At 48.7% G+C, this 26949-nt stretch overlaps 1 protein-coding gene across 1 annotated transcript in view; it reads right to left on the reverse strand.

Annotated features, from left to right (window-relative positions):
• Window positions 1–1541: 1541 nt before the first annotated feature.
• CNGB1 (cyclic nucleotide gated channel subunit beta 1) overlaps window positions 1542–26949 on the reverse strand; it is a 59563-nt gene continuing 34155 nt past the window's right edge. The window contains exons 21-34 of the mRNA XM_073225802.1: window positions 26077–26285; window positions 24664–24714; window positions 24312–24398; window positions 22093–22157; window positions 21164–21286; window positions 17678–17819; window positions 16808–16967; window positions 14986–15083; window positions 14810–14893; window positions 12173–12291; window positions 11745–11891; window positions 6128–6347; window positions 3462–3503; window positions 1542–3344 (exon numbers count right to left, since the gene is read on the reverse strand). Of these exons, the coding sequence (XP_073081903.1) occupies window positions 3087–3344; window positions 3462–3503; window positions 6128–6347; window positions 11745–11891; window positions 12173–12291; window positions 14810–14893; window positions 14986–15083; window positions 16808–16967; window positions 17678–17819; window positions 21164–21286; window positions 22093–22157; window positions 24312–24398; window positions 24664–24714; window positions 26077–26285 (1805 nt within the window). The 3' untranslated portion in view covers window positions 1542–3086. The remainder of the gene's footprint in view (window positions 3345–3461; window positions 3504–6127; window positions 6348–11744; window positions 11892–12172; window positions 12292–14809; window positions 14894–14985; window positions 15084–16807; window positions 16968–17677; window positions 17820–21163; window positions 21287–22092; window positions 22158–24311; window positions 24399–24663; window positions 24715–26076; window positions 26286–26949) is intronic.

A 26949-nucleotide genomic window follows, 5' to 3' on the forward strand; every position in this document is an offset into this window, starting at 1 on the left:
CTCTTCTTCTATTTTGTGGAACACTTTAAGGAGAATGGGTATTATGTCTTCTCTGTGTGTCTGATAAAATTCCGAGGTAAATCCGTCCGGCCCCGGGGTTTTGTTCTTGGGTAGTTTTTTGATTACTGTTTCAATTTCTTTGCTTGTAATTGGTTTGTTTAACTTTTGTGTTTCTTCCTTGGTCAGTCTTGGGAGGTTGTATTTTTCTAGGAAGTTGTCCATTTCTTCTAGGTTTTCCAGCTTGTTGGCATATAGGTTTTCATAGTAGTCTTTAATAATTCTTTGTATTTCTGTGGAGTCTGTCGTGATTTTTCCATTCTCATTTCTGTTTATGTTGATTTGTGTTGACTCTCTTTTTCTCTTAATAAGTTGGGCTAGAGGCTTATCTATTTTGTTTATTTTCTCAAAGAACCAGCTCTTGGTTTCGTTGATTTTTGCTATTGTTTTATTCTTCTCAATTTTGTTTATTTCTTCTCTGATCTTTATTATGTCCCTCCTTCTGCTGACTTTAGGCCTCATTTGTTCTTCTTTTTCCAGTTTTAATAATTGTGATGTTAGACTATTCATTTGGGATTGTTCTTCCTTCTTCAAGTGTGCCTGGATTGCTATATACTTTCCTCTTAAGGCTGCTTTCGCTGCATCCCACAGTGAGCCAGGAAATGTGTAGTTTTTCTCACAAAAGTGCCTGTCATATATGGTCAGTTTCTGAAATGAATCCACAAGCCAGGAACATTTGTCTAAATACTTTAATTAAAATGCATTGTAACAGGATGAAGGCCAGGGTGTAAACGCAGTGTTCGTGTTTACTAAGAAAATATTGCAGGTAGCCAAACATATTTTGATAATGAAATTTTAAACAGCTTCTCAGTATTAATATGACTTAAAATATTTATGTAGTTAAAAAAATAATTTGCTATTCATTTTCTACCAAAATGCAAGAAATGTTGGGACATTTTAAATTAGTAGGGATTCAATACACATTAAATAAAGATCCTGTTTCAGCTGCAGAATTACAGTATTTCTGAGGTTTGCCATCCATACCTTGGCAATCAACTAGTCCAATTCTGTTTGGAGAATAATGTCAGCCTCAAATTCAATTTATCTAATATCCAAGTTTGTGAAGCTGTCAAGTTTAATGAGATCTCTCAGTGAAATTAAGACACTGCTAATCTCCTTTCAAAATCAATTTTCTTTCCAGGGCAACTCTTGGGAACCTCAAGAATCTCTCGCTTTATATAATAAGCAGTATACATTCAAGGGTTGATATCTGAAAGAATAAGTACATTCATATAAAAAAAGATTCCTTATAAAATAGGATCTCACAGTGAAGGTGCCCTTGCAACATTTTGCCATCTACTGAAGGGCAAGACATTTACTTTATTGACCTATCTGAAATACTTGCTAAAGAAGGAAGCATTCTCTATGCTTGGATCTTAGAGTATGCAGTGCAAACACAGAAATGATAAATGAGGATGGTACAGAAAAAAATTAGCCCAAACCTCCATACGCCCCCTATTTAAAAACAATGTTTACCACTGAAACTATGCTCGTACAAGATTTTTTTTATTGCAGCATTATTTTTAACAGCATGAGATTGGAAACAATTCAAATGCACATCAATGGGAGAGCAGTTAAATGTTATGGTACTTCCATACAATGGACTAGACAGCATGCCCTTTATGTACTGAGAGGGAAGTATTTCCAAATTAAATCAAGTAAAAAAATAACAGTGGCCCTAGTATGTTGCCATAGGTGTAAAAAAGTAAAGGAGAAGAACAAGAATGAATGAACACATTTTCTTGTGTAAGCTTCAACTATCCCTGAAATGATACCCAAGAAACTTACAATCACGGTTGCTTCATGGAAGACGGTCAGGGAAGTTGGGAGCCAGGGGTAGGAGGGAGAATGTTTACTGGGTAACCTTTTCCATCCATGTAAATACATTATTACCTATTAAAATAAATTAATATAGGCTTTTTAAAAGGCTAAAATATCGTTCATCATTGCATTCAATGTGATGATTACTCAGATCATGTGACATGTTCTTAACTAGGTAAATGTTTGTTATCCTAGAATTTGGAAATGCTTAGACCAGGAACTTCCATAATTAAAAAATTTTTTCACAGGGGACACAAATGTTTTGCTTTTAGGTTGATGGACAAATACACACATTTGCAAGCCCTCAGGGGGCCCTTAAGCAGTTCACAATGTTCCTGTGATTTTATACAAAATGCGTAGAACCTATTGGAATTACAGTCCTTTTGTTTTTTTAGAATCCTAAAAGCAACATGACATGATCCGGAGAAACTGCAGGAACTTCACTGGTGTCAGCTATGAGATTTCATCTCCTAGGATTAATCGAAGTTGCTACCATCATTTCTCTATCAAGGGTGTCAGCAAGTAACAGATGAATCTCTGCAGAGAACTGGGTGACTGGTAGAGGGGATGCTCAGAAATCCTCGCAGCCCTTGCCAGTAAGTCCATTTCCATTTTATCTGAGATAATAGCATTGGGCTGGGAAATGAATGTAGTCTGGGGAGGTAAGTGCTAAACCACTCATACGAGAAGCATCTCGTTCCTGATGTGACTGCCCAGCCAAGAAAAATAGCATCCGGCCCGTGGGTCAGATGTACGGTAATTCCCATTTAGTTAGACGAACAGCACAGCTGCCCTCCTTTCTGCTGAGGAGTTTCTGCCCTAGTAAGGTGGGAGATAAATTCCTGAAGGGAAACCCCGTTCAATAATCCTTCTGAGCTCCAACAAAGCTTCCCATGGTGTTGAAGCTCCATTCTGTCCTCGGCTCTGAACTTTCAAAACAGAAAAGAATTTTTTCTTGAAAACTGTAACAGTTGGGGAGGGGTAGGGTTCTCAAGTGACCGTGGGAATCTAAGGACGCGAACACTAGGATATGTGTAGATTTCAAGGCCATCCCTCGGGAGACGCTGATTTCAGGGCAGGAGCGCCACCCGGGCGCTTAGCTGAGGGCGACTGTGGCCGCTACTGCGGCCGCGCGCGTCGGTCTGGGGAGGGGGGCGGGCGGCACGAGGGACCCGGGCGCACCTGCCGGCTGCGCGCTGGCCGCCGCCTCACTCCTTCTCCTCCGGGATCTCCACCGACGGGATCTGCTCGCCGGGGTCCGGGCCCGGGCTCACGCGGATCCGCGCCAACTGCTCCTCGGGCCCGGCTGCCCGCTCCCCGCCTTCCTCAGACCTCCCAGGGGGGGCAGGTGGCGGAGAGCTGGGGGCCGCGGGCGGGTCGGGGGAGGTGTCTGCGGGGGCCGCGGGCGGGTCGGAGGCGGCGTCTGCGGGGGCCGCGGGCGGGTCGGGGGCGGCGTCTGCGGGGGCCTCGGGCGGGTCGGGGGCGGCGTCTGCGGGGGCCTCGGACGGGTCGGGGGCGGCGTCTGGGGGGGCCTCGGGCGGGTCGGGGGCGGTGTCTGCGGGGGCCGCGGGCGGGTAGGGGGCGGCCGAGCCCGCCTCTCCAGCGGCTGCTTCCGAGCTCTTCGCCTGAAACGGAAAAGTCACTGGTGAGGCACAGAACTTCCAAAAGTTCTTGCGGGGTCGGAGGTGGGGGTGGTCCTGGACACTTCGCTTTTTCCCTACTCGGACCCCAAGGAGGAGGATGGTGGAGCGCGCAGCCGGTGCAATCTAATGGAGGGGAGTCCGGGTATGGAGCCGCATCAGGGTTATTTGGTAGAAACAGAATATATTACGAGGAAGTTTAAGAATTAAAAGTCCCAGTTGGATTCAGTGGAGGGTCTTGGGGTAGTCGAGGTCTCTGCTGATTTGCAGGGCTGGAAGCCAGAGTGAGGGTGCCGGTTCAAGGGCCGAAACGGCCCCTGAGCTATGGAGGGAGGAGAGGCTCTGACCAGGAGGGAGCGAGCGCCACTAATGCTTCTGCAAACTGAGCCCACCCGCCTTTCCCACCCCAGTAACCAGGGCAGGGTGCTCCTGGGTAGATGAGAAAACCTCAAAACAAACAAGCCAAAGGCTTATGCACGTAGGAGTAGCTGTGGCCTGCCCACCTTTCTGGAAGGTCTCAAAGGTTAAGACCTCCCCCCACGCCCCAGGAAGAATGGGTGGGGTACTACCAGCATTAGGCTGGGCTGAGGCCCCCAGAAGTTTGGGGACTTGGTAGGTACCTCCAGCCTGCAGCCTTCAGGGTTCCTGCGGACACTGGCCATGTCTACGTATCAAGAGGGAATTGGATGAAAAGCCAAGCCTTTGTGGGTACCCATGGTCCCTCCTGCCCTGCCTGACCCATATCTGCATGGAAAAAAATGGGAGTGGCTCCCAGAGGAGGCCCAAGTGGTCCAAAGCTGTCTGAGCCTCACTTGAGCTGGTGGTGGTGAAGTTAAAGGGAAAGCAGTCACCATGCTTGTGAGGAATAGATACCCCCTGAAGTTTGCTCCAGTCATAGGGTGGTGAAGGAAGGGGAGTGGGGTGGGGGGAGCCCAGACACTCCTAGAAACCAGGCAGCAAGAGCTGCGGCTCCCTGTCTAGTGTTTCTGCATGTTTTGGTGCACCTGTTCCACGCTCCCTTGTCCACCTGCAACTTGGAAAAGTCCAGGGCAGCATGCCTAGACTGTGCCCATCATAGGACCTTCGGAATCACCCACTATGAATGGAACCAGAAGAATCTTGGGAAGGTTGATCAAGTGCTTTGTGATGTTAGGCACGCTTCTATAAAAGGTGTCCACGGTATCCTGCCTCATCTCTGCAACCATGAGTTATCTGGTCTCAGAAAGCTTGAGAAGCTTCCCCAGGTCACAGAGATGGTGATGACAGAGCCAGGATTTGGGCCTGGGTCTTTGGATTGCTATTTAAGAGCTCCCTGCATTCTGCCACCCTGCCCTGGTTGTTCTAAAATTGCCTTTTATTAGAACTCTCATGCAAATTTAATTCACATCTCCAAGCTGCCAGGGTAAAGAGCTAACACTCAGAAGCAAGAAGCCCCATTTCACTGTACTGAGAACACTTTTGGTGGTCATGCCTGCTCAGCCCCACACAGCAGCCAAATTAAAGACCCCAGCTTGGTGGTGTGACCCTGTCCCAGGCAGTCTGTGAGCCAGGCTATCACATCTGTCCTCAATCTGGGGCTGTGAGTGGCTATAACTCAGAATGTTTTGCAAGCCCAGGTAGCTTTGATGTTACTCCCCAGACTCCTAGCAGATCATCCCAAGATGGGTTCCCCAGACTCTGACACCAGCCTGAATTGAGACTGAGTTCACTAGGCTTCTTTGAATTCTGTCATGTAGGCTGCTGCCAGCTCCCTGCCATTGAGTTCCTTCCTAACCCCCTTTCCCAGCAGCCTCCCCAGAGGACAGTCATGAACAGCCATAATTAGTACAGTCATTCTAATTGGCACTTTTGGCATTAGTCACAGAAAAATAAAGTCTCAGAACTAATTTTTCAATTCCCTTTAGATTTATGGGGGCAACTGGCACCATGCCCACTGGCAGGCCTTTTCCTTTCAAATCTTTTAAACTGACACAGACAGAATATTAAAAATGAGAACATCACTACCACTTGGGAAGGGACATGCCCTGCCCACACCCACTGCTCCTACCTCTGCAACAGCACCCAGCCTTCCCATAGATCGCACCCCTACTCTCAGTCCAGAGGTGGGTGGGTGAGCCAGGCCTCCCCAGAGCGTCCCATTGAATGGCTCAGGAATTGACACGTGACCCGTCCTATCCAATAACAGTGAGCCCTGGGACTTATGCTGGAATTACTGGGAAAGTGGCACTTTCTGTTGGAGTTGCTAAACCAGGAGGAGGTAATCCTAGAGCTCTGCCTGCCTGGGAATGGAGCCATCCCTGTGGGAAAGCAGAAGCAACGGAATGGCAAAACTAGTCCTGTTGTTGTCACCGGAGCCTTTGATCCAGGCTTGCCCGAACTTTTCACTGGTTGACCCAATAAAATCCCTGTGTGTGTGTGGTTTTGTTTTGGTTTTTTTTTCAAGCTAATTTGAGTTTACACTGACTTGCATTTATGGTACTTGCCCCCAAATGAGTCCTGAGCGATAGAAAGGAGGGAGGGAAATTCCTACAGCCTCACGTCCATTGGGTTCGGCCCACTCCCTGAGGCTCGGCAGAGACGCATGGGTGGTGGGCTCCCAACTGCGTTACCTGTTCCAGCAGCTGTTGCTGTCTCGCAGCCGCCTCCAGCGCGGCCAGCTCTCTGAGTCGAGCCCTGAGGTGGGCGAGCTTGCCGCCTTTTGCCCCTTTGGCCCCCATCTTCCCCGCTGCAGCCAGGGCAGCACTGAAGAGCTTGGGGGTGCCGGCCCGGAGAGGAAGGATTAGCACACTCTTCTGTTCCTTGGGCTTGTTGTTATTTCTCAGCATGCGCCTGAAAGAAAGCGAGTCCGCTAACGTCCCAGGCAAGAAGAAAGGCTCGTGTGCTTAGGGACCTTTCAAGCAGGAGCTCTGTCCTGAGGGTTGTTTTGGCCAACAGTTTCGGTTTCTGAGAGCGTTTTCTGGACCAAGCACAGCGCTAAGGGCTTTATGCATGCATCTCACTGAATGATCAGCACAACCGTAATGACCCGGGTCTTATCGTCTGAACTATATAGATGAAGAAACAGAGGCTCAGAGGGGTTGAGTAACTTTTACGAGGTCACACAGCAAATACCGAAGGATACCTGAATATATGGAATCAAAAACAGGATGCCCGGCTGGAAAAGGCCCCAAAGCTTTTTGCTTCTCCTTCTCCTCTTGCATCTTCTCCTACCACCATCATCATCACCAGCACCACCAACTCTATGTGTCAGGCCCTGTGCTCAGTACTTTACAGGCACTTTTGGTGGGCCCTATGATCTCCCTTCTTGGTGTTCATGCCTCTGTGTGATCCTGTCTCCTTGAGGGTGAGTGGGATGTGCAACTTGCTTCCAGTCAATAGCCTATTGCAAGGGTGATGGAGTCTCACTTTTTGGAATATGTCACATGGGACTGTGATCTCTGTCTTGCAAGGAGACGTTCTCCCTTGCTGGCTTTGATGAAATAAGTGGCCATGTTGGGAGAGGCCCATGTGGCCAAAACCTGAGGGCAGCCATCAGTCAACAACTAGCTAGGAACTGAGGCCCCCAGTCCTACAACCTCAGGAACTGAATTCGGCCCCAAACCATGTGACCTTGGAAGCAGAGTCTTCCTGAGCCTACACTTTAGACGAGACCCAGCTCTGGCCAGCACCTTGATTACAGCCATGTAGCAGACCCACCTAACCTGTCCCCAGACTTCCGACCCATTGAAACTCTGAGATAATAAGTATGTATGATTTTGAGCCACTAAGTTTGTGATAACTGTTATGAAGCAATACATGACTGATACATACTCTGTCATTTAAAGCTCACAGAATCCTCACAGGGGAGTCCTATTATTTTCCCTCATTTCAAATGAAGATACAGAAGTCCAGAGAGGGTGAGTAAGTTTCCCAAGGCCACACAGCTTGGAAGTGTTAGAGGCAGAACTAAAACGCAAACCTACATATGCCAATAATATCGTAATAACTTTGTGTGGTGACAGATGGTACCTACACTCATTGTGATGAGCATTTTGTAATGTATGTAATTGTCAAATCACTGTGTTGTATTCATGAAACTAATAATTTATATAAACTATATTTCCATCAAAAAAAATGCAACATGTCAAAATGCTTCTCTAACTAAGGATAGATTCTTCCATCAAACAGAGCCCCAGTTTGTCATACAGACTTTTTCACACTACAAATATGTGATGAGTGGTTTGGCTCAAGAACAAATGAATTTCATCTGCGATCTAGTGGGCCTAGATTACAAATTGGCAAATTCATTTATCTGAGTTCCAGCAAAACTTGTTTGTTTAAAAATGAGGTCATTACTGGCTGCTTATCTAATCAGCGCAATGGATTTAAATTGTGCATACTGATATTAATTGCTCAAGACTTGCATTTTCTAGCTAGGGCTCTCCCAGGAGAACACAAACATGATAATTCATCGGAGGCTTCCTCCATGCCTGGCACTGTTGCCTGCATTATTTAAGTCCATAATTCACAGCATGACAATCTGCAGGAAGGCTCAGCATGGTATTAAAATGACACAAAGGAATGATCTATAGGACCTTTGCTGATTACTAATGGATGTCTCTGTTTTGAAACATTGAACTGGCTTCTGGGACATGTGCAGATTAAGGAAATTTATCCTCATTTTCAGATGATGTGTAATACCCTATTATTAGGATCAAACATTTGTCCCTGGAGAAAGAGGCATGCATGAGATTTTTTTGCCCCATTTCTTGCAGCGGCCAAGCCAGAGAGCTGAGCACTTCACTTCTTTAGGGCCTCAGGTCCCCCATCTGTGAAGTGGGTTGCTCAGACAGAATCCTACACATGGGTCTCACCAACTCACATGTCCCCAGGCCCTGTGGTTTTCAGGCCACGTCTCTCCTTTGATGGACAGAGCTTGTATGTGATCCCCTGCCTCTCTCCTCCAGCTTGCCTGCCCAGAGAACCAGCCTCTCTAGTGAATCATGCCCCGGCCCCTAGTCCCAGGGCTGCAGGGTCCATGGGCCCCTCCTCTCCCTCCGGCCAGTACCTCTGCCTTCTCCAGTGCTGCGCACAAATTCTCTGTACACTCCATCGGGAGCAAGGCTTCTGCAGAATCCTAGTTGATTCATCAAACCTTCACCTACCCAAGAGGAACTGATGACAGCTATAAGTGGGGCTTTCCTGAGCCTTGCTCCTCTTGCAGGGGAGTGGAAGAGAGAGTCAGTGGACCTGGTGCCAATTCCCAGACATAAACAGTCAGTTCTCGTTATTCACAGCAGTTAAGTTCTATAAAGTCCCTGCAAACACCGGGTTAGTGGCTGCTGAACTCTTGCTTCTAGGGGAAATACAGGCTTAGGTTTCTGCAAGCCTCTCGTTGCAACATTTTCATCAACTGATCAACACCTAATCTTGTCTTGTGTGTGTGTCTGCTTAAAGACATCTTATTTAACACATATTGTTGATTCATTAACATTGAACTCATGGCCAGGAGCTCTGTAACTTGTGCCTGAATGAAGCTTATTCCACATACACATTTTCTCCATAAGGCACATCCAGCCTTCTTGCCCTTAGGGACATGCCAACACTTCAGCACAACACGTGGGGGTCCTTTTAAATAGCAAAGTCATCAACAATCACAAAGATGTGGAAAACAGCACTAGACCATGAAAAGACACTTGTTTACAGCATGAGCTGAAACAAGAAGGCAGAGTGTCACCTTGTTCAGCTTCAGCTGGGAGCATGCACTTTGGGTGACTCCAATTTTTCACTGCTTGGCACATGTCACAAATTACTGTGAAAGTCCATGGGTATTGATTTGGGGTTACAAATAAATTTTAGTGAGTGGGTGAACTGCAAATATGTAATCCAAGAATAATGAGGATTGACTGTACCTCCCTGTTCCTCGGGACAGTAGGGGGAAGTGGGCAGCTTTTATGGGAGAAGTTTGGACAAACCAGCCTTTGGAAGGGCCCAGTGGCTTTTCTGAAGAGCAGGCAGGGCAGCTTCCTTCTGCAGGGGCCCCCAGCACCTTGTGTTTACTATGCTCAACACTAACACAACATCCACTCACCTGGAAGCTGCCAAAGGGGTCCTGTAAACACCTAAGTCACATCAAGTTGTTCCTCTCTACAAAACTCTCCATAGCTCCTGTCTTTCTCAGAATAAAACCCAAAGCCATTGTGAGGCTCCATTTACAAGGCCCTACCCATTTGCATCCCCTCGACTCCTCCCATCTCATGTCAAGCTACGCCCATTTTCCTTCACACACTCCACACACACTAAGCCTGAGGGTCTTTGCACATGCTGTTCTCTCTGCTTGGAGTGCTCTTCCCTGCAGGCAGTCCCCCAGCTTACTCCTTCATGCTGTGCAGGTCTCAGCTGAAATGCCACCTCCTCAGAATGGATTTTCCCAACCACCTTATCTCAAATAGTTCCTTCTATCACCTCTGTCAACTCCTGTGGTCTCATGTTTCCCTACAGCCCTAATCCCCAGCTGACACATCACATAAGCACTCGTTTTTCCATTTTTAGTCTCCCCGACTAGAATGGAGGCTTTGTTTGGTCCCAGCTGTGTCCCCAGGACCTCTAACTATGCACTCAATAAATTATTGTGTTGGATGAATGGGTGTTTGCTAAGTTTGTTCCCTTTATCGTGACCACTCTCTATGCAGTAGATTTATGGTGTGATTTCATAGAAGGAAGTGGAAAATAAGAATATTTGATAAAAAGCAGGGGAGGAAAAGCCAGATATGTAGATTAAAAAGCCTTTATCCAAAAAAAAAAAGTCTTTATCCAATGGAAAAATTATAGAGAGAACTTAATGGAATAGGAACAATTATTATTATGAACATTTATTGAGCCCTTCCATATGCCAGGTATCCTGCTGGAGGCATTCACACACACTATTTTATTTAATCTCCTCAACAGCAAAGTAGTAGTTATTACCCTTATTTTACGTAAATACATAAACAACTGATACCAGAAAAGTTAAGTAACTTTGCCAAGGTCACACAGCCAGTACCTCACGTGGGTAGGGTGTTAGCCCCATCAGCCTCCCAAGTCTACTGTGGGTTTCTACCACACCATGCTGCCTCTATCACTCCATTTAAAACCTGATCTTAAGGATTCAAAAGCAAAAACCTTCTTTTCAAAAAGAAGTTGCCTATCCCCCAAATACAAAGTACAGATGTATGAGGTTATTCATGGCAGCACCATTTAAAATCGCAAATTATTGGCAATAGCCTAATGCCCATTTATAGAAATGTTTTGCAACTGTCCAAAGAAGTGAGGCAGTTGTCTGTGGGTGAGACAGAGAACGTTTTCCAGGACTTGTCACATAATAACAACAACGTGTAAAAATCAGTCTACCATGTACCACCTTTGGTGCAAGACTGAAAATGAAATAAGAACATGTTTGTGGATCTACCTGCTTTTGCAAAAGGAAACACAAGAAAGAAAAAGTAGACCCCAACGAGATGGGTTCCCACAGCCAATCGGGCAACAGGCAGGGGAGCTGGGACACTGCCTGAGAACACAGTTTTGTAGTAGCTTGGCTTTTGATACCATGTTAACGTTCTGCATTTTCCAAACAAAACAAAAAAATCAACAAGGATCAGGTGGGAGGGAACCTTGTAAAAATGGAATGCAAACTGAAACACATGAACTGGAGTGTATTTCAAATGAATAAGACAACCGCAGAGGCAGGAGGAAAATGAGAACGAATCCAAATGACTGAACACAGCACTTACCTCCTAGGCACTCAGGCTAATGACAAAAAGAATTATGAATTCTGCACCAAATAATGAAATCTACCTAGAAGGATATTTCCCCCAGTGGTATGGGATAGTAATTCTGAACCTACTTTCTCTATATTATAGGTCTGAACAGATGAATAAATGTAATGGGGATAAAGAGAGCCAGTTTCTCAGTGTTGGTGAAGGAATTTACAAATATGGAAAAGGAGAAGACTAGAATGAACTCTGAGGTGTTGGACTGAAATTGTTAGATAAATTTGGATACAGACAGAAAAACAGATGCTCATATATAGATAGAGAGAGATAGGTAGATATGTCTAGACAGATAGATGGAGATTTGGGATGACATAACTACTGTTTCATATTGTATTTCCTGATCTTGACAAGGGAACTATGATTATAAGAAAGCCTCAGTCCTTAAGAAATGCACACTTAAGTATATGTAGGAATTTTTAATAAAAAAAATATATACCTGGCCTTCTTCCGGAGTAACTTTTGAGACTCAGGATAATGCACCAAAATTTCGTTCAGGTCCTTCTTATCCAGAATGAAGAGGTTGGTAAACCCGTGGGCCACCACGTTGGCCGTGCGCCGATTCCCACCCCCGACGGCCAGCAAGCTTGGGGGAATAAAAGAGGGAGGTGAGACCCACCGGACGCTGCAGCTCCGAGCACCTTAAAATCTGCCCTTCAGCCCCCTGCATGGAGCACAGCGGCGGCCCCATGCAGGTAAGAGCGCACCCCTCCCCCCAGCTCTTCCCCACGTCTCATATGTCAGCTGCATCCACCTGGGTTTCCTCAGACACCCCAAGCACCCTGGAAGATGAGGCCCCGCCCACTGGCCACCCCTCTCCCCAGCCTTGGTCCAGATCCCCTCCTTTTAAGCCAGCTCCCCTCTGACCTTATTTCTCCAAACACAGATCCAGCTTTCAGCGTCACCAGCACAGACTTCCCATCGGGGCCACCCAAGACCCGCACCTGTCCCGCCTGGATGATGTACATCTCCCGGCCTATCTCTCCCTGAAACAGAGAAGGGGCAGGTCCCTCTGCCACCGCCAGAAGTGACCACAGAACCCAGAGGCTGGCAGTGTGGTGCAGAGGAACTGGGCTGGGGTCCAGCCATGCCACCAACTTGCTGTGTGATGTGGAGCCAGTCACTTCTCCTCCAGGGCCTCAGTCTCCTCATCTGTGGACTGGGGAGGGTGACCACCCCAGGCCTGCCCATCTGGAAAGGTTACTGTGGGGAGTTAGTAGTGTGATGGCAAGGAAAGGGCTGGATAAGCTAGGGCTGGAGGTGCAGGTGTCTGCAGGTATGCTGCATATTCCCAATTATACACACCGCGGGGGCCCAGAGGCATGGAACATCTAAGTTGTTCATACAGTAAGCTGACATCTGTTCCTAGCACATACCACATCAGGAGCTCAGTGTTTGCTTACAAAAAATAACATCCAGCACTTTTGTACCACTTCTCTGTGGCAGGTACTGTTCTAAGGGCTTGATGTGGCCGAGCCTGCTTAATTCTCAACAGCCCCTTGAAGTAGGAACTCTGCCCAAGGTCACAAAGCTTGGCCCAGGCAGAGCTGGGATTTGAACCCAGACAGTCTGGTTCCAGAGTTCATGGTTGATATGGGTGAATTGCGTCTCCCCCCACCAACCTCCATCATTCATACGTTGAAGTCCTAACCCCCAGTTCCTCAGAATGTGACCTTGTTTGGAAATGGGGGTCAGTGCAGATGTAATTAGTTAAATGAAGATGAGACCATACTGGAGTGGGATGAGTCCCTAGTCCAAATTAACTGGTGTCCTTATAAAAGGGCCATTTGGTGAGCATGTAGCACAGAGGCAGGCATAGAGGAAAGATGATGCGAAGAGAGACACAGGGAGAAGACAGTCTTCCGTAAGCCAAGGAAAGAAGCCTGAGCAGATCGTTCCCTGTGGACTGCAGTCAGAAATACCCAGTCTGCCCACACCTTCCAGTCCTCATGCTCTCACAGGCCCCTGCCCTGCTACCTGTTGGTCACACCTGGCGTGTTTAAAGGGAGAGAGACCGAGGACAGGTACTTCAATTACACTTTTGATTCCCTGGACAAACATTTCCGGGGCATCTCGCACATGCATGACCTTGCTAACAAAAAGGGAGAGGATTTCTGCGTCCAATTGGACACAGGGCCAAGGTATAAGGAGTTGAGAGAGCTCTCACCTCAGCACCAGGAGTCTCAGCAAGATCGTTGTAGTGCAAAACTGGACAGCAGGGGGCGCCATTCCCACATGCTTACCAAGGGCTCACTTCACAACTTCAACTGCCAACTCCACAACCTGACCCACTCTTCCTCATCTGAGCAAATCCTACGTGCCTCCCAGGGATGAGAGCAGCAGCGAGGGCACCTGCTCTGTGCCAGGCACGGTAACGAACTCCGTGTGCGGCGCTCAGTTCTCCCAACCACCCACCAGGGAGGCCCTTTCAACATCCCTCTTTCACCTGTGGAAGAGAGTCAGAGAGGGCAAGCCACGTCCCTAAGGCTGCACAGCTAGAAAGTAGCTGCAATGTCACACAAATCACTCTGTTGTTCCCCAACCCCTGTTGGCTTCTAAAAGGGGTTTAAATTCTCAGCCATCAGCAGTATTATTTTCCCCCTTCCCCCAGCTTTCTGCTAGAAACTGCTAGAAACTTCACTGCTGCACAGCATACAACTTGGAGACAGGGACGTTCTTGGACTGGAGGTTCCTGAGTCTTACAGGGGTTGCTTGGGCAATATTTTCACTCTGTACACACCCCAGACTTAACAGCTCTGTCCCAAGAGAACTGAAATCTGGTTCCTGCTCCCCCACCCTGACCACTCACAAACCAGGTGACCTTAGTCTTACCTTGAACCCCAAAGAGTGGGAGCAAATAGGGCCCTAGACACTGCCTAGCCCCAGGATTCAAACCCAAATGTTTTCCAGGATCAGGTGGGTGATGCAAAGGAGTGAAGGAAGCTGGTGGGGGACAGTGGGGAGTGGTGGGGCCTGTGGCACCAAGAGGGAGCGTGATATCTCCCTTCAGGGGCAGCCCTTTTCCATTCCAGTTGACTCTTGCTATTTGTGAAAATGGGGCTCATTACTAGCAGATTCAGACAGAAATCTAGGTTTTTAATGTGAAAAAATTAAAAAGTCCAACAAAACACTTATGGGTTGGCTCCTATGCAATGGCCATCAGTTGGCAAACTCTGACCTACCCACCCCTTCTCCCACCCATTTTTCTTATGGGAAGACCAAGACTCTAGAAACAGTTCTATCTACACAGTGCAGGCCCTGCCCCTCTCTGGGTACTTTTCTGCAAAGTGGGGTTCCTCACGCTGGCCCCATGGTCCCATGTTGAGGGAACAAAGTTCAATGTCTGGAGCTGGAAGAAGCTTCCTCAGGCCAAAAAAGCTGCAGCCCTGGGGTGGGCTTATTCGTGCATGGGGCTGTGTTGTTCTGTAAACCTCCCTTGGCTTTCAAAGGCACCCTGCAGGGGGCTGTGAATCCCAGACCACATTGCAGCTGCCAAGGCCTCACCTTCTTGCACACGTAGTCATTGGGCAGGTAGACGACAGAGCGAAGCCTCTTCAGCATGTCAAAGATCATCTGTCGGTCACAGCCCTGTACCCAAGAGGAGAGGAAAGGAGCCCCCATTTAGAGAAAGGTGTGGGCTCGGGTCCTCTCAGAGGGTGAGGGCGATGGGCAGGCTGTACCTGGAAGAGTGCCACTTTGCTGACAATGTCATAGTTTACGTCGATGGCGAGGTCCAGCCGCATCTTGTCTGGGAGTTGCACCATCAGCTCTGACTCATCTGCAAATGAGAGTCTGGCAAGGGTCAGGGACACAGCCAGGCCCCTCCCCCACAAACACAGGGGTCAAGTCCATACTGCAATGGCTGACGCCCCCCATGCCATCCCTCTGCCACCCAGAACCACTCTAGATTAGGAGAGTGGTGCACAAGGGTGCACTCCCTCTGCCAAGAGCACCCTTGTGCACATCCCCGGCTAACTCCTACTCATTCTTCAGAACCCAGCACTAAGATCACCTCCTCCAGGAGGCCTTCCCTGGGGATCCCCCACCCAGCTATTATGTTAGTGGTCCTTGTGCTGTAGCACTTATCACACCCTTCACTGCAGCTGCGCGTTATGATCTGTCCTCCCTACTTACACTGTAAGAATAGCAGCAAGAACAGAACTAAATTGAACACTGCTTTTACAGAGTGCTATACAAGGATGCTTTTAGTAAATCCTCCTGGAAGTCCAAAATGTGCCCACTACTATAATTCTCACTTTATAGACAAGGAAAGGGAAGCTCAGGAGGGCAGTAACTTGCCTATGGCCACACAGCCCAGGGGATGGAATCAGAATCCCACCCAGGCTGTGGGGCTGTAAGGCCTGTCCCAGGAGAGCAGGGGCCCAGTCTTTTTTGCTCACCATGCAGTCTGTGGTGTCCAACAGAAAGGCTGGCATGACCTAAGCATGACCCTGATGCCCCTCCCACTGCAACACAATTATTTACGGGCTCAAGGGCTGGTCTGTATGACCCTAGGCAGGTCAGAGCCCTCATTTGTCGTGAACATGTGCCCCTCTGAGAGGGGCAACAATATAGATGTCACAAGGCTGTCAACTGGAACGGGGTGAGGCCATGGATGTGAACGTGCCTTGTAAACGGTGGAGTCACTCACAATGGATAAAGGTGAAGACCCTACCACTCATTGTCCACACACCTGCACACACCCCCAGCTCAGGTGACCTGGGTGGGGGGCTACAGCATGGCTTCTTTGAGACCAGAGGGAGCCCCACGGAGGCATGGGGGTTGTGGGGTTTCATTTGGCTGAGGGAATTGGGGAGCTGTGAGGCACACGCACTGCCAGTGGCCTGTAGGCTTTTCAGGGGCCTCCAAGATGAAGCCTAGGCTCTGACAACAGAATTACTAGCAACCACAGATTAAAAAAAAGAAACTGAAAAAAATAAAATAAAATGAATGAACATGTAATTATTAGCATATTCAGATTCCATTAAGGATCCATTTAGAATCCATGAAAACTTTGTTGCATTTAGAAACTATGCACAGGTAAGAATCTCTCATTTTGCAAGGATTACTGAGCATATCCCGTCATGGCCAAGAAAGCAGAAAAAATGCTAAGTTAAATGCATCATTGTAGCCAAACAATTTCAGAAGTGAAGTATAACATTTAAACATTTACAAATTCTATATATATGCCTACATGTATATATATGGGAAGAGAGGAGGAGAGGAGAGACAGGGAGTCATCCTTCTCTCCTGATTTCAATTGTACTTCCCTCTCCCATGGGGATGTGTTTCAAGGTGATGAAGGGAGGTGGGGCAGGGCACCCAGAGGACAAGCCCCTCCATCTCCAGAGCTCCCCTGACAGCCCAGCCCCGCTAGGCTCCTCTCACTGAAATGGTGGAGCTGCAGCCAAGAGAGGCCTCCGTGCTTGGGGCTGCAGGGACACAGGACGTGGCAGGGCCCAGTAGTGTGTGGTGGAGCTAGTGGCTTGGCACCGTTCTTACCCAGCATGCCTTGGGAGTGCCAGGTATATTCGTACCAGGTCTTGACCCGGTTCTGCACGGACCTAGGGATCTTGTAGAAATTCATGTACTTCACTGTGCTGTCCATGCAGCTGCGGTAGTAGGACTGTCCGGCGGTGGCGGCCCCCACCACGTCTCTCATCTGGGGGCAAAAGGGGGTGAATCAAGGGTCAGAGTAGAGCCATTAAATGGGCTTTGGGGACATATGTCATGGGCACCCATTTTCCATACACAGAGAAGGTGTTGGTGATGGGGAACGTTTGCCTTTAGCATGGATTGAGGCAGGAGGGAGGCTGCTGGCCCTTCCGGTGGTCTCAGGTTCCTGAAGCCACACAAGGAGTAACTGCCTTGCTGGGCTGGACTGATTCTGGTACAATATGGCCTCTTGGTGCCAGAGCCCACTTGGACCCCTCTGGGGCAATATGAACCTGGTGTATTGCTCCTTGGGGGGGGCCTTTCAGAGGTAGTTCTGAGGACCACTGATTGTCCCCTCTTGCTCTGACTAGAATATAAGATGTGCCACCAGCATATTAAAAGCCCACAGGGGTTTCTCTCCAAAGGAACAGCCCAAATCCCCAGCCCTGGCAGAAAGCCATTCAGCCCAGCTTTCCAAGGCATCCCAAAGGGATCGACATTTCAAAGGGAAGCAACTTCACAACGGGAATGGGCCCCAGACCACCAGCCCCTTCACCCAGCAGGTCCCAGTGCTCCAGGCTCCTGAGTCTAGGTCTAGGCCTCTTTCTGGGCCTTAGTCCAAAAGGAATGGGCACAGATGCCAACATTTCTGGCAGCAGTGGGAGGGAGCAGAGCCCTGCAGGGGTGGATAAGAAGCCAGACAAGCAACCCAGCTACCTGTCCAATCATCACGGAGAAAGCGAAGACACCTGTGAAATAGTTCAGCAGCTGGAAGACAATTTCAAAGAGTGTCTGGGGGTCGGGCAGCCCACCAATGGTGATGAGGGTCTTCACAGCCCAGTAGTAACAGCGAACATAACTAGGGAGAGAAGAGAAAGGGGCCTCAGTCATCGCAGGCCCCAGCCAGCCAGCCCTGGGTGGCCTGGCTCTGATGTGCGCTGTGCAAAAGAGAAAACCCTTTACAGCTCGTAAGTGCAAGGAAACCTACCTCTTGCACCCATAGGGCACTCTGACCATAGGGCACATATTGTCATCCCCATGTACAGGTGTGGAAACTGAGGCTCCAGGAGATTGCTAGGAAGAGTTGGCAGGAGGATAGACCAGGGTCTTCCGACTCCTAATTCCTGGTCTCTCTCAGTTTCCCTCAGTCTCACGTGGATATCATGGAGAGCAAGAGCAACATCAAAGTTGGAAGATATCTTAAGGACCACCTTTTCTGATCTTCCCCTTTGCCCATCACTTTCCAGATAGTGATAGTAAGGCCCCCAAAAAGATAGGAAACACCCGTAGCCACCAGCTGCCAGGTGCCAGAGCTGAGATTAGAATCCAGGGGGTCATCTGCTTCTCTGGGCTGTCCCCCTATCATTGGTAAGCCCTTGCTTGACACAGGAGTGTGAACGATTGAGAAGGAAGGTATGGGTGATGAGGTCCTACTGAGTGGTTAAAGTCACAGGAAATGCCCTAAGCTTGTCTCATTGTCACAAAGAAGCAAGAATCCCTCATACACTTGTTCACACCTTCAGGCTGCGCTCCCAGGGGTCAGCAAAGAGTAAGGTCAAGACAGAGCAATCCCAGACAGCTTTCCTGTGCCTTCCTGTCCTCTTACTGATGTGGCACACAGGAGCCACATTAGTCTTCTGATGTATCCACACTTTCAGGGTCCCTGCTTAGCAGTGAAATCAAGAACATATCTGGTTGGCCAATCATCCTGTCTGAGAATGACCCAAAACTGGTTCTCCCCTGTCAAAGCGTTCCCTGTCACTGGTGCCTGCCAAGGGCCTTGAATGGGGGAGCAGTAGACTCCTCTGTGTCCTCAAGAAGCTCACCATCTATAAGGGATAGGCAAGTAAACATGCAGTGAGCACTGGGGCAGGGCTCTCGGCTGCCCTGCACCTCATTATGGCTTCATGCATGGAAATCTCAGGACAACAGGCCTGCCCTTTAAACCCCAGCCATACCGGTTATAACCACTAGAGTGCGCACAAAGCAGCTCTAGCGGGGCTAAGCTGGGCACTATCTAGGAGCTGGGTGCTATCTAGGAGCTGGGTGTGGGTGCTGCACAAAGGAGACAGGAGATATGTCCGCAGACCTCTGGTTTTCCCCCAAACCTTTCTTGGTTTGCGAAATGGTCCTTTGGGATGGCGCATCTTAGGGGCCTCCCTGAAGTCCTTGTGTCTTCCCTGGTACTGGGTCTGTGGGGATCCTGCATACCCGAGGATGAGCAGAAGCAGAGCAGGGTGAGGGACCCAGATATGTGGAAACTTGGGTCCTCAAGCGCCTGGCCCACAGCAGGCATTCAACAAATGGTCACTATTTTTAAAGTTATCATTATCCATGATATTGGACTTTTGGAGGAATCCTCCTTTACATTTGTGCTTTTTACATATATTGAGATTCTCTGCACAACTGCATTTGGAAAACAGTAGTAATGACAGGCCAAGAAAGTGTGCCCCTCCACTGCTGAGCAGCAAGAGCTCCCGAGGGCCCTGCAGGAGGAAGTCCCAGACAGCCATTCCTGTCCTCCAGTCCTCCACCTGCCATTCCCTCCCAGGCCTGTCTGCCATGGTGTGCCAGGCCCAGCCCCAGGATGCAGGTTCTCGGCTTCTTGGGGCACATTCCCCTTTGAGGATCTAAGGAAAGCTAGGAATCTCTCCTTAGAAAAGCCAGCATGTCCTCAAAATTTAGCTCCAATTTCTAGGGTGAATTGTGATTTCCTTAAATCTCTGGATCCCAGGTGAGGGACCCTTTTCCTGGCATGCTGGTTTCCCCACAAGAATGTCATTAGCTAGGAAGTGGGGTCATTGACACGTGCCTGGAATGTAATGCTGCCCCCATTTTGTAGATAAGAACATTGAGTATCAGAAAAGGTAAAGGCCTTATCCAAGGCCACAAAACAAGATTTAATGAATAGCTTCTGTCCTTCTCTTTGCTTAGAAGGGGACTTTTTGTCATCTTTCTGCCCCCTTGTGAGGGGTGGATGGATGAATGAGTGGTCTAGTTATGGGCCTGGGAGCAGGGCTGTAGAGAGGTCTGGCTGAGGGAACAGAGAGTGGGTCCACTGGGGCTTTGGGGTGTCAAGCCCTGACCCCATCTCTACATGCTTTACCCCTAATCACATGCCAGGCCTCTCCTCCTGCCTGCCCGGGCTGCTCTGGACACCGAGACATATCTATACAGGTGTGGTTCCCCTCAGGCCACAGGCCTATTGTAGAAGGTGGCTAACAGTGATGGCCACTGTGGCCCACACTGTGTCCCCAAAGGGGACATTCTGGACAAACAACCATGCTACAAAGAGGCCACACTGGACATGACCTCCTGTTCCAGTGCCAACTGGAAGCAAGTGCATGAAGGAGGTCAGTGTCAACAGCTGGACTAGTGAGTGGTCACCATCCATCACGAGGCAGGGCTCCCCTGAGGTGACTAAACGACCCCTGGACTCCTCCTCCACCTCTTCATCACCGCAGCGGACCTTGCGCCCCCTGTGGTCTGGCAGTGGGCCAGTGACTCAGCTGCATGGCAGATGCCTCACACTTACACCTCTTCAAGCTGTGGGTGAAGAGTCCCATTTTGCAGGTCAGGAAACTGGGGCCTAAAGAAGAGACATGGGCTGTCCACTGCCAGCAGGTGGTGGCTCTAGGAGTCATAGCCTGTGCTTTGACTCTCCAGACTCATCCCCAATCTTGACCCCACATTCTTCGCACCTCCTTCCAGCACTGTCCACCCTCCCCCTATTCACAAAACCCTCTGTCTTGGCCTTTTTGTTGCTCGAAGAGGCAAGCGAGGGTCCTCCTAACTGGTTTCTCTGCTTCCTGCCTGTCCTCCCAGTCAACCCCTCCATGACTGGTGATTGCCAGGCAGCTGTGCCAAGAAGTATGCTCCGGCCCCTTTCCCACCCAGCCGTGCCTGTGGTGCACAGGAGCGCACGCACATGGCCAGTGAGTTTGCCAACTCTACTAGACTTTGGGAGGCTGGAAGGATCTTTCTAGCAGGTCTTGTTCAAGTCTGTACCCATTCTACCTGGCACATGGCAGGTGCCCAGGAAATGTTAGCCTAGTGAGGACATGGAGACATGGCCCTCCAGCCTTACCATGTCAGTGATTCCTTGGGAGCAAGGTGGCCTCGGCAGCATGGCTGCAAGGGGATGTCTTTCCAGGAGGGTTTGAACCCTTGAATTATGGTCCCAGGAGGAAGACTGTGGCTCACCTGTTTCCCACGCCATCATAAACCCAGTGAGTGGAGCCGATGCCCTGATAGGCTGACGCCCAGTAATACAGACATGAGTTCAAGTGTAAACTGTAGAGCAAGTAGGCTGTGGTCCTGATAACCCTGCATAAGAAAGAAAAGCATGAATACAGCTGCAGAAAGGTGACTATGACATCTTGTCTCAGGGGTGGGGACTACAGGGAATAAGCCAATCTTAACCCCCTGATGCCCACCCATTAGAGCCTCATGGCCCTGCCCAGCTGCCTGGCAGGATAGACACCTGGCCAATGGGAACCAGCCTGTGGCTGGGTGGTAGCATTCCAATGGAAAGTTGTCAAGAGCAGAAACTGGAATTGGCCCAGAGCTACGTGAGCAGACAGTTCTGGGGCAGCAGAGGAGCCAGAGTGGGGACTATATCCATGGGGTATATGGAGGGAAGGGATATATGTCTGCAGAGAAGTACTGCTCCTTGAGAGATATGGGAAGGAGCTTGTCCCTGAGCTTGGCCTCACTCATCTTGTGTCCCATCCTTGGACATCTGCGAGACAGCCCGCTGTGTCCTCACAACTGCTCCCTTTAGGTTTGAGCAGTTGTGGGGACAGTTCCTTGAGCTGAGACAAAATGAGGCCCAGCTCCCTGGAAATGCTGGTTAGCCGTGCATGTCAACCTACATGTGCCCTCCTGACAATTGGGGGAAATGGACATTCCTGGTTCTCTAAAACACAAACATCCCTTCAGAGGAGGGCCAGGAAGAGGCCTGGCTTCCGGTGGTGATGGGCCTGCAGGCCTGAGGAGTTTCAAAGGGGAAGCGACGTGGGTAGAGAATGCCTTGTTCCACTCTTGCTGCAACTGTCCTATGTCATGTGTGGGTGTGTGTTTGCATATGTGTGTGTGTGTGTGTGTGTGTGTGTGTGTGTAGCAGGTCTCACCTGTAAACGTAGGCTTTGCTGAGGATGGCTTCCAGGCGGTTGTTAAACTCAAAGAAGGCCATGTACTGGGAGAAAGAGCAAAGCATCAGGGATAGTCCACTGTCCATGTGTGCACACCGCCCTCACCTCCCCAGCCCATTCCCCAGGACTGCAGGTTCTTTCAGCAGCCCCTGGTAGGAAGGGGTTGGAGAGTAAACATGCAAACTCAGAGGTCCTTAGCCCTTTGGGGTGGGGGTAGGGGGCACCAGAAACTCCAGTTAAAAATCTGTTGAAAGCCAGTGTAGCACAGAGAAGGCACATAGTGGATCTCTGGTATCTTGCTGCACTGATGGACAGTGACTGCATTGGGGTATGGGTGGGGACTTGATAATATGGGTAAATGTAGTAACCACATTGTTTTTTCATGTGAAACCGTCATAAGAGTGTATAGCAATCATACCTTAATATAAATAAATAAATAAATAAATAATCTGTTGAAAGCCACAATCAATTAGACATCACATATAATCATGTTCTCACAGCTTGCATATAACTTCAGGGCACTCCTAGACCCTCTGAGTCCTATCATGAAACTGTTAGGGGTACATGCATATTCAGGTTAAGGACTTTGCTTTCAGTGTTCACTTATAAAGAAAACAATTTTGTAAAGAAACAACATCCCTAACACCTTCACTTATACCCTTCAAAGGCTTATTTATAATAATAAAAGTATAACAACTGCCCTCCTTTACTGTACACCTTTGATGAGTGCACTTTATATGCGTTCCCTTATATTTATTTACACGGGAAGTGTGTATTATTATTCTCCTTTTACAGAGGAAACTGGCACTCAGGGAAGTTTGGTAACTTGCTCAAAGCACACAGCAGGCAAGTGACAGAGCCAGGATTCCAACCAAGATAGAACTCAGAATTGCAAGCTCTTTTAATTATGCTACACTGCCCCTAGATCTCCGCACAGGGTTGTTTGACATTTGAAAATAACAGTGATGAAGATTCCCTAAGGGATATGATAGCTATTATTCTGGTGCTCATTCTAATTGCCATCCTGAGTTTGCAGTGGGTGCAGAAGGCCCCTGGGCTTGGACCCCTCACCTTAGACTCAAAGAGTCTCATCCTCTGAGTTGTACTAAACGTTAGGTACCTGAGTTCTGCATGCCCACTACCACCAAGTGAACCAAGATATGGATCCTGCCTCTACATATGGGGTAAAACTTGACTTGAGGATCTAATCTTCCTCATGCCAGTGTCCAACTCTAAAGTGACCTTGCAGACCCCGGAGGCCAACATGTGTCAGATAGGACTGCTGCCACATTCAGTGTCCCCCTTCGTCTTGGCAGCCAAGAAGCTCAGAAGCAGCTTCTGTTTCCGCAAGATGTGCTCTCTTTTCATCAGGATACTTGCATTATTCCTGTTTTTCTCTGTCGTGTTTCTCTGGGTCACTAAGGTTATTGCATTTGCCTCTGTTGTAAGTTCCCTCATTTTCGTTTTGAGGGAAGAGGCATCAGGCGTCTTGTATGAGAGACATGAATTTAATCGCTCTTTCAGAAAAATCCATTTGGGGGATCCTGAGTGCTCTGACTGGCTGTCCACCCTGGTCACCTTAAAGGACTGTTGCCAGGTCTCCCCTTCACACTGTGTCGACCTCACTGGGACACCAGATCTGCCCCAGTGGATACTCAATGTCACTCAATGACACTGGATGACAGCCAGCAATGAGATGAGTGTCAGACTGCACATCCAAACTGGTCCCAGGCACTTCCTGGCTTCTGGGACCTTGTGCAAGTCACCCAAGCTTTCAAAGCCTCAGTTTCCCCATCTTTTAGATGGCGGGAGTCCCTCTGTTGATTCTCTCTAATTACTGGAATCATAGATAGTGGAGAGAGACTGCCTGGGTTCAAATTTGAACTCCACTCTTTCCTACCTGTGTGGCCTTAGGCAAGCTGCTTAACCTCTCTGTGCTTCAGCTTTCTCATTTGTAAAATGCTGGTATTAGCAACACCAGGGTTGAGGAATAAGCACTGTAAAACCTCCAGACTAATACCCAACCCCCAGCACCACCAAGAAGCACTAACATGGGTAAGGAACATCCCATCTCCCCTCTGGTCACCCCTCCCTGAGCTCCCCACCCCAGAGCTGCTTAGGGCAGACACTGAGATGCCAGTCCCTGTGCGGAGCATGGAGCTGCTGAAGGCCTTGATGGGAAAGCCCATTCGCCTTACCTTCAAACAGCGGGGCAAGCGCAGAAGGGGATTCACACCGAATTTCAAGTAGAGAAAGTCCAAGGGCAGGAGGCAGAGCATGTCCATCTAAAGTCCCAGTGGAAAACCACAGTGTATAAAACAGGTAACCCCAGGGCTCTGAGATGGGGTGAGGGATTGGGGTCTCTACCTTCAACGGAAAGGTGAGGTCAGAATGCCACCGGAGGACCGAACACAGAGCAGAAGGCATCCCACCAACAAGCCTCTGTTTAGCTACCCAGCCTGTGAGGGTCCTGGTGGGAACCTGTCCCACTGACCTCACAGCATCCAAGACCCCAGAGACACCATCTTCTCAGACCCCAAGGAAAGGTACCTTAAAGCGGCGAGATTTCAGGTAGTTATTGCGCATGTCCTTTTTGTCCGTCTGGAAAGAAATGGAATATGGTTGACCCTTGAACACTGAGGGCATTAGAGGTGCGGGCCCCCCTGGCACAGTTGAAAATCCATGTATGACTTTTGACTCCCAAAAACATAACCACCAATAAACAGCCTACTATTACAGAAGCCTTACTGATAACATAAATAGTCAATTAACACATTTTTTGTATGTTACATACATTATATAGTGTATTCTTACAATAAAGCAAGCTAGAGAAAAGGTTTTCTCAAATCGTCATACATCTCCAAAACTTTTTCTAATACACTGATTGAAAAAGAAATCTGCACATAAGTGGATCTTTGCAGTTCAAATCCACGTTGTTCAAGGGCCAGCTTACTGACCAAGAAATGGCAGGAGAGCCTATTCTGGGACCCCAGGGGAGCAGGGAGGGACATCGCCACAGAGCCTCTGCCTTCCTGTCAGGGTAACAGCCAGATCGGACTAGCTGAGCTTTGGGGACAGCCTCAGGGTCTACAGGTCTAGGGGTGGGGAGGTTGAGCCCTGAGGGGGAGGGAATTGCCTAAGATCACCCAGCCAGATTCTCTTGGATGGAAATAGAATATTGAGCTTATTCTGTCAGCATGTTGATCTTAACCTGGACCATTTGCAACCTTGTTACTGAGGAGGTGGCAACTGTTCTGATCAGGCCAGGAAAGAGGCTGCCCAGGGAAGTCTTTTTCCCCTAAATTGTTTAAGAGGCACAACTTCAACTCGCCTGTGCACAGAGGAGCAGGTGCCACAATGTGGAATTTTGGAAAGGGACTGTGCAAGGGTGATGGGGACTGGGCCTCCTGTATCTGCTGCATCACAGTCAGAATCAGGACTTCAGTTTCTTCCCAGGTCAGTGGGGCACCGGGTCTTAAACTGGTTCAAATAGTGTGCTTTTTGCAGGACCACCAGGAAATGTTGGTCACCAGCAGGTACTTGTGCTGATCATTCTGCATACATCATCTCAATCCATCCCCATAGCAATGCTATGAAGTGGGGATGATTACTATCCCCATTTTACAGATGAGGAAACTGAGGCTTAGACATGTGATACAGTTAGTTGTGATAGAGCTGGGATTTATACCAGGTCCACCTGCACTAAAAGCCATTCTCTGAACCACTTCCTCAGCTTTAATTCCATCAGGTGGTCTAGGAGCAATATTTCACCCATGAGCAGTATTTGATGTGTGTAATTTGAATACATCAAAGCAACTGTGTCATTGAACAAGCATGGACCGATGTTTCTGAGATCTCCTTGTCCATGATCTTGTTGCCCATCATAGCACTGGGGGCCGGTCCGCTGAAGCCTCTGGCTACACATCTGCCCCTGGCCACCCTCTCTGCCTGCCTGAGACTCACAATGATGTCCCCTCCTCTGACAAACTGTAGGCGCATCTGGAACACGGTGATGTCCAGGAGGTAGACGAGGTCGCACAGGTAATCCATCAGCAGCCAAAGGTGGATATTGTCTGGTGTCTGGTAGGGGAAGGCCCAGCGCACAGGAATCAGCCAGCAGTTCCAATTCCAGGCCAGCACCACGAAGAACAGCCACAGGATGTACATCAGGTCTGTGGGGGAGCAAGGGGGCAGGAACATGCTAGACCCTCAGGCGGAGAAGGACTCCTTGCAGTAGGATTGGGGTGCGACTTTCTTCTTTCCACCTGCCTGTCGGCACTTCCCTACAACCACTGTCTGTGGCACTTCTGTAACAGCGGGATTGGTGGGTATGTGTATAACTATCTTTGATTTTAAAATAAATCACTGCTAAGCCCTAATAAATCAGAGTACTTTGAAGCGATACGGGGGCATTATCAGATAATAGGCAGCCAACTAGAGAATACTTCGGCTTACATTCTTGTTGAAATTCTTCCAAAAATGCATTTTCTGCCTTAAATACACAATACACAATAGTAAATAATGCATAGGAGATGGACAGATGAATACACAGACACAGGGATGGATATACAGAGGGATGGAATACCAGAAGTCAACTGGTCATTTTAGAGGACCAGTGGACACTAGGGTTGGAGTCCTGCCCCCAAAAATGATTTCTTGTGTAACCTTGGGAAAGTTGTTCTCTGGCCTCTTCTCTTGGGTAATCACAAGGAGAGATTAAGTAGGAAAGGCAGGGAGGTCCTTCATAACCTCTAAGTTCTACACACATTTGAAGGGTTGTTATTCCTGAGGATTATAACATGGGCTAAAAAGGAAGTGAGACGGCCTTCACTTCAG

This window comes from Manis javanica, chromosome 17 (genome assembly GCF_040802235.1).
Source record: "Manis javanica isolate MJ-LG chromosome 17, MJ_LKY, whole genome shotgun sequence".
NCBI lineage: Eukaryota > Metazoa > Chordata > Mammalia > Pholidota > Manidae > Manis > Manis javanica.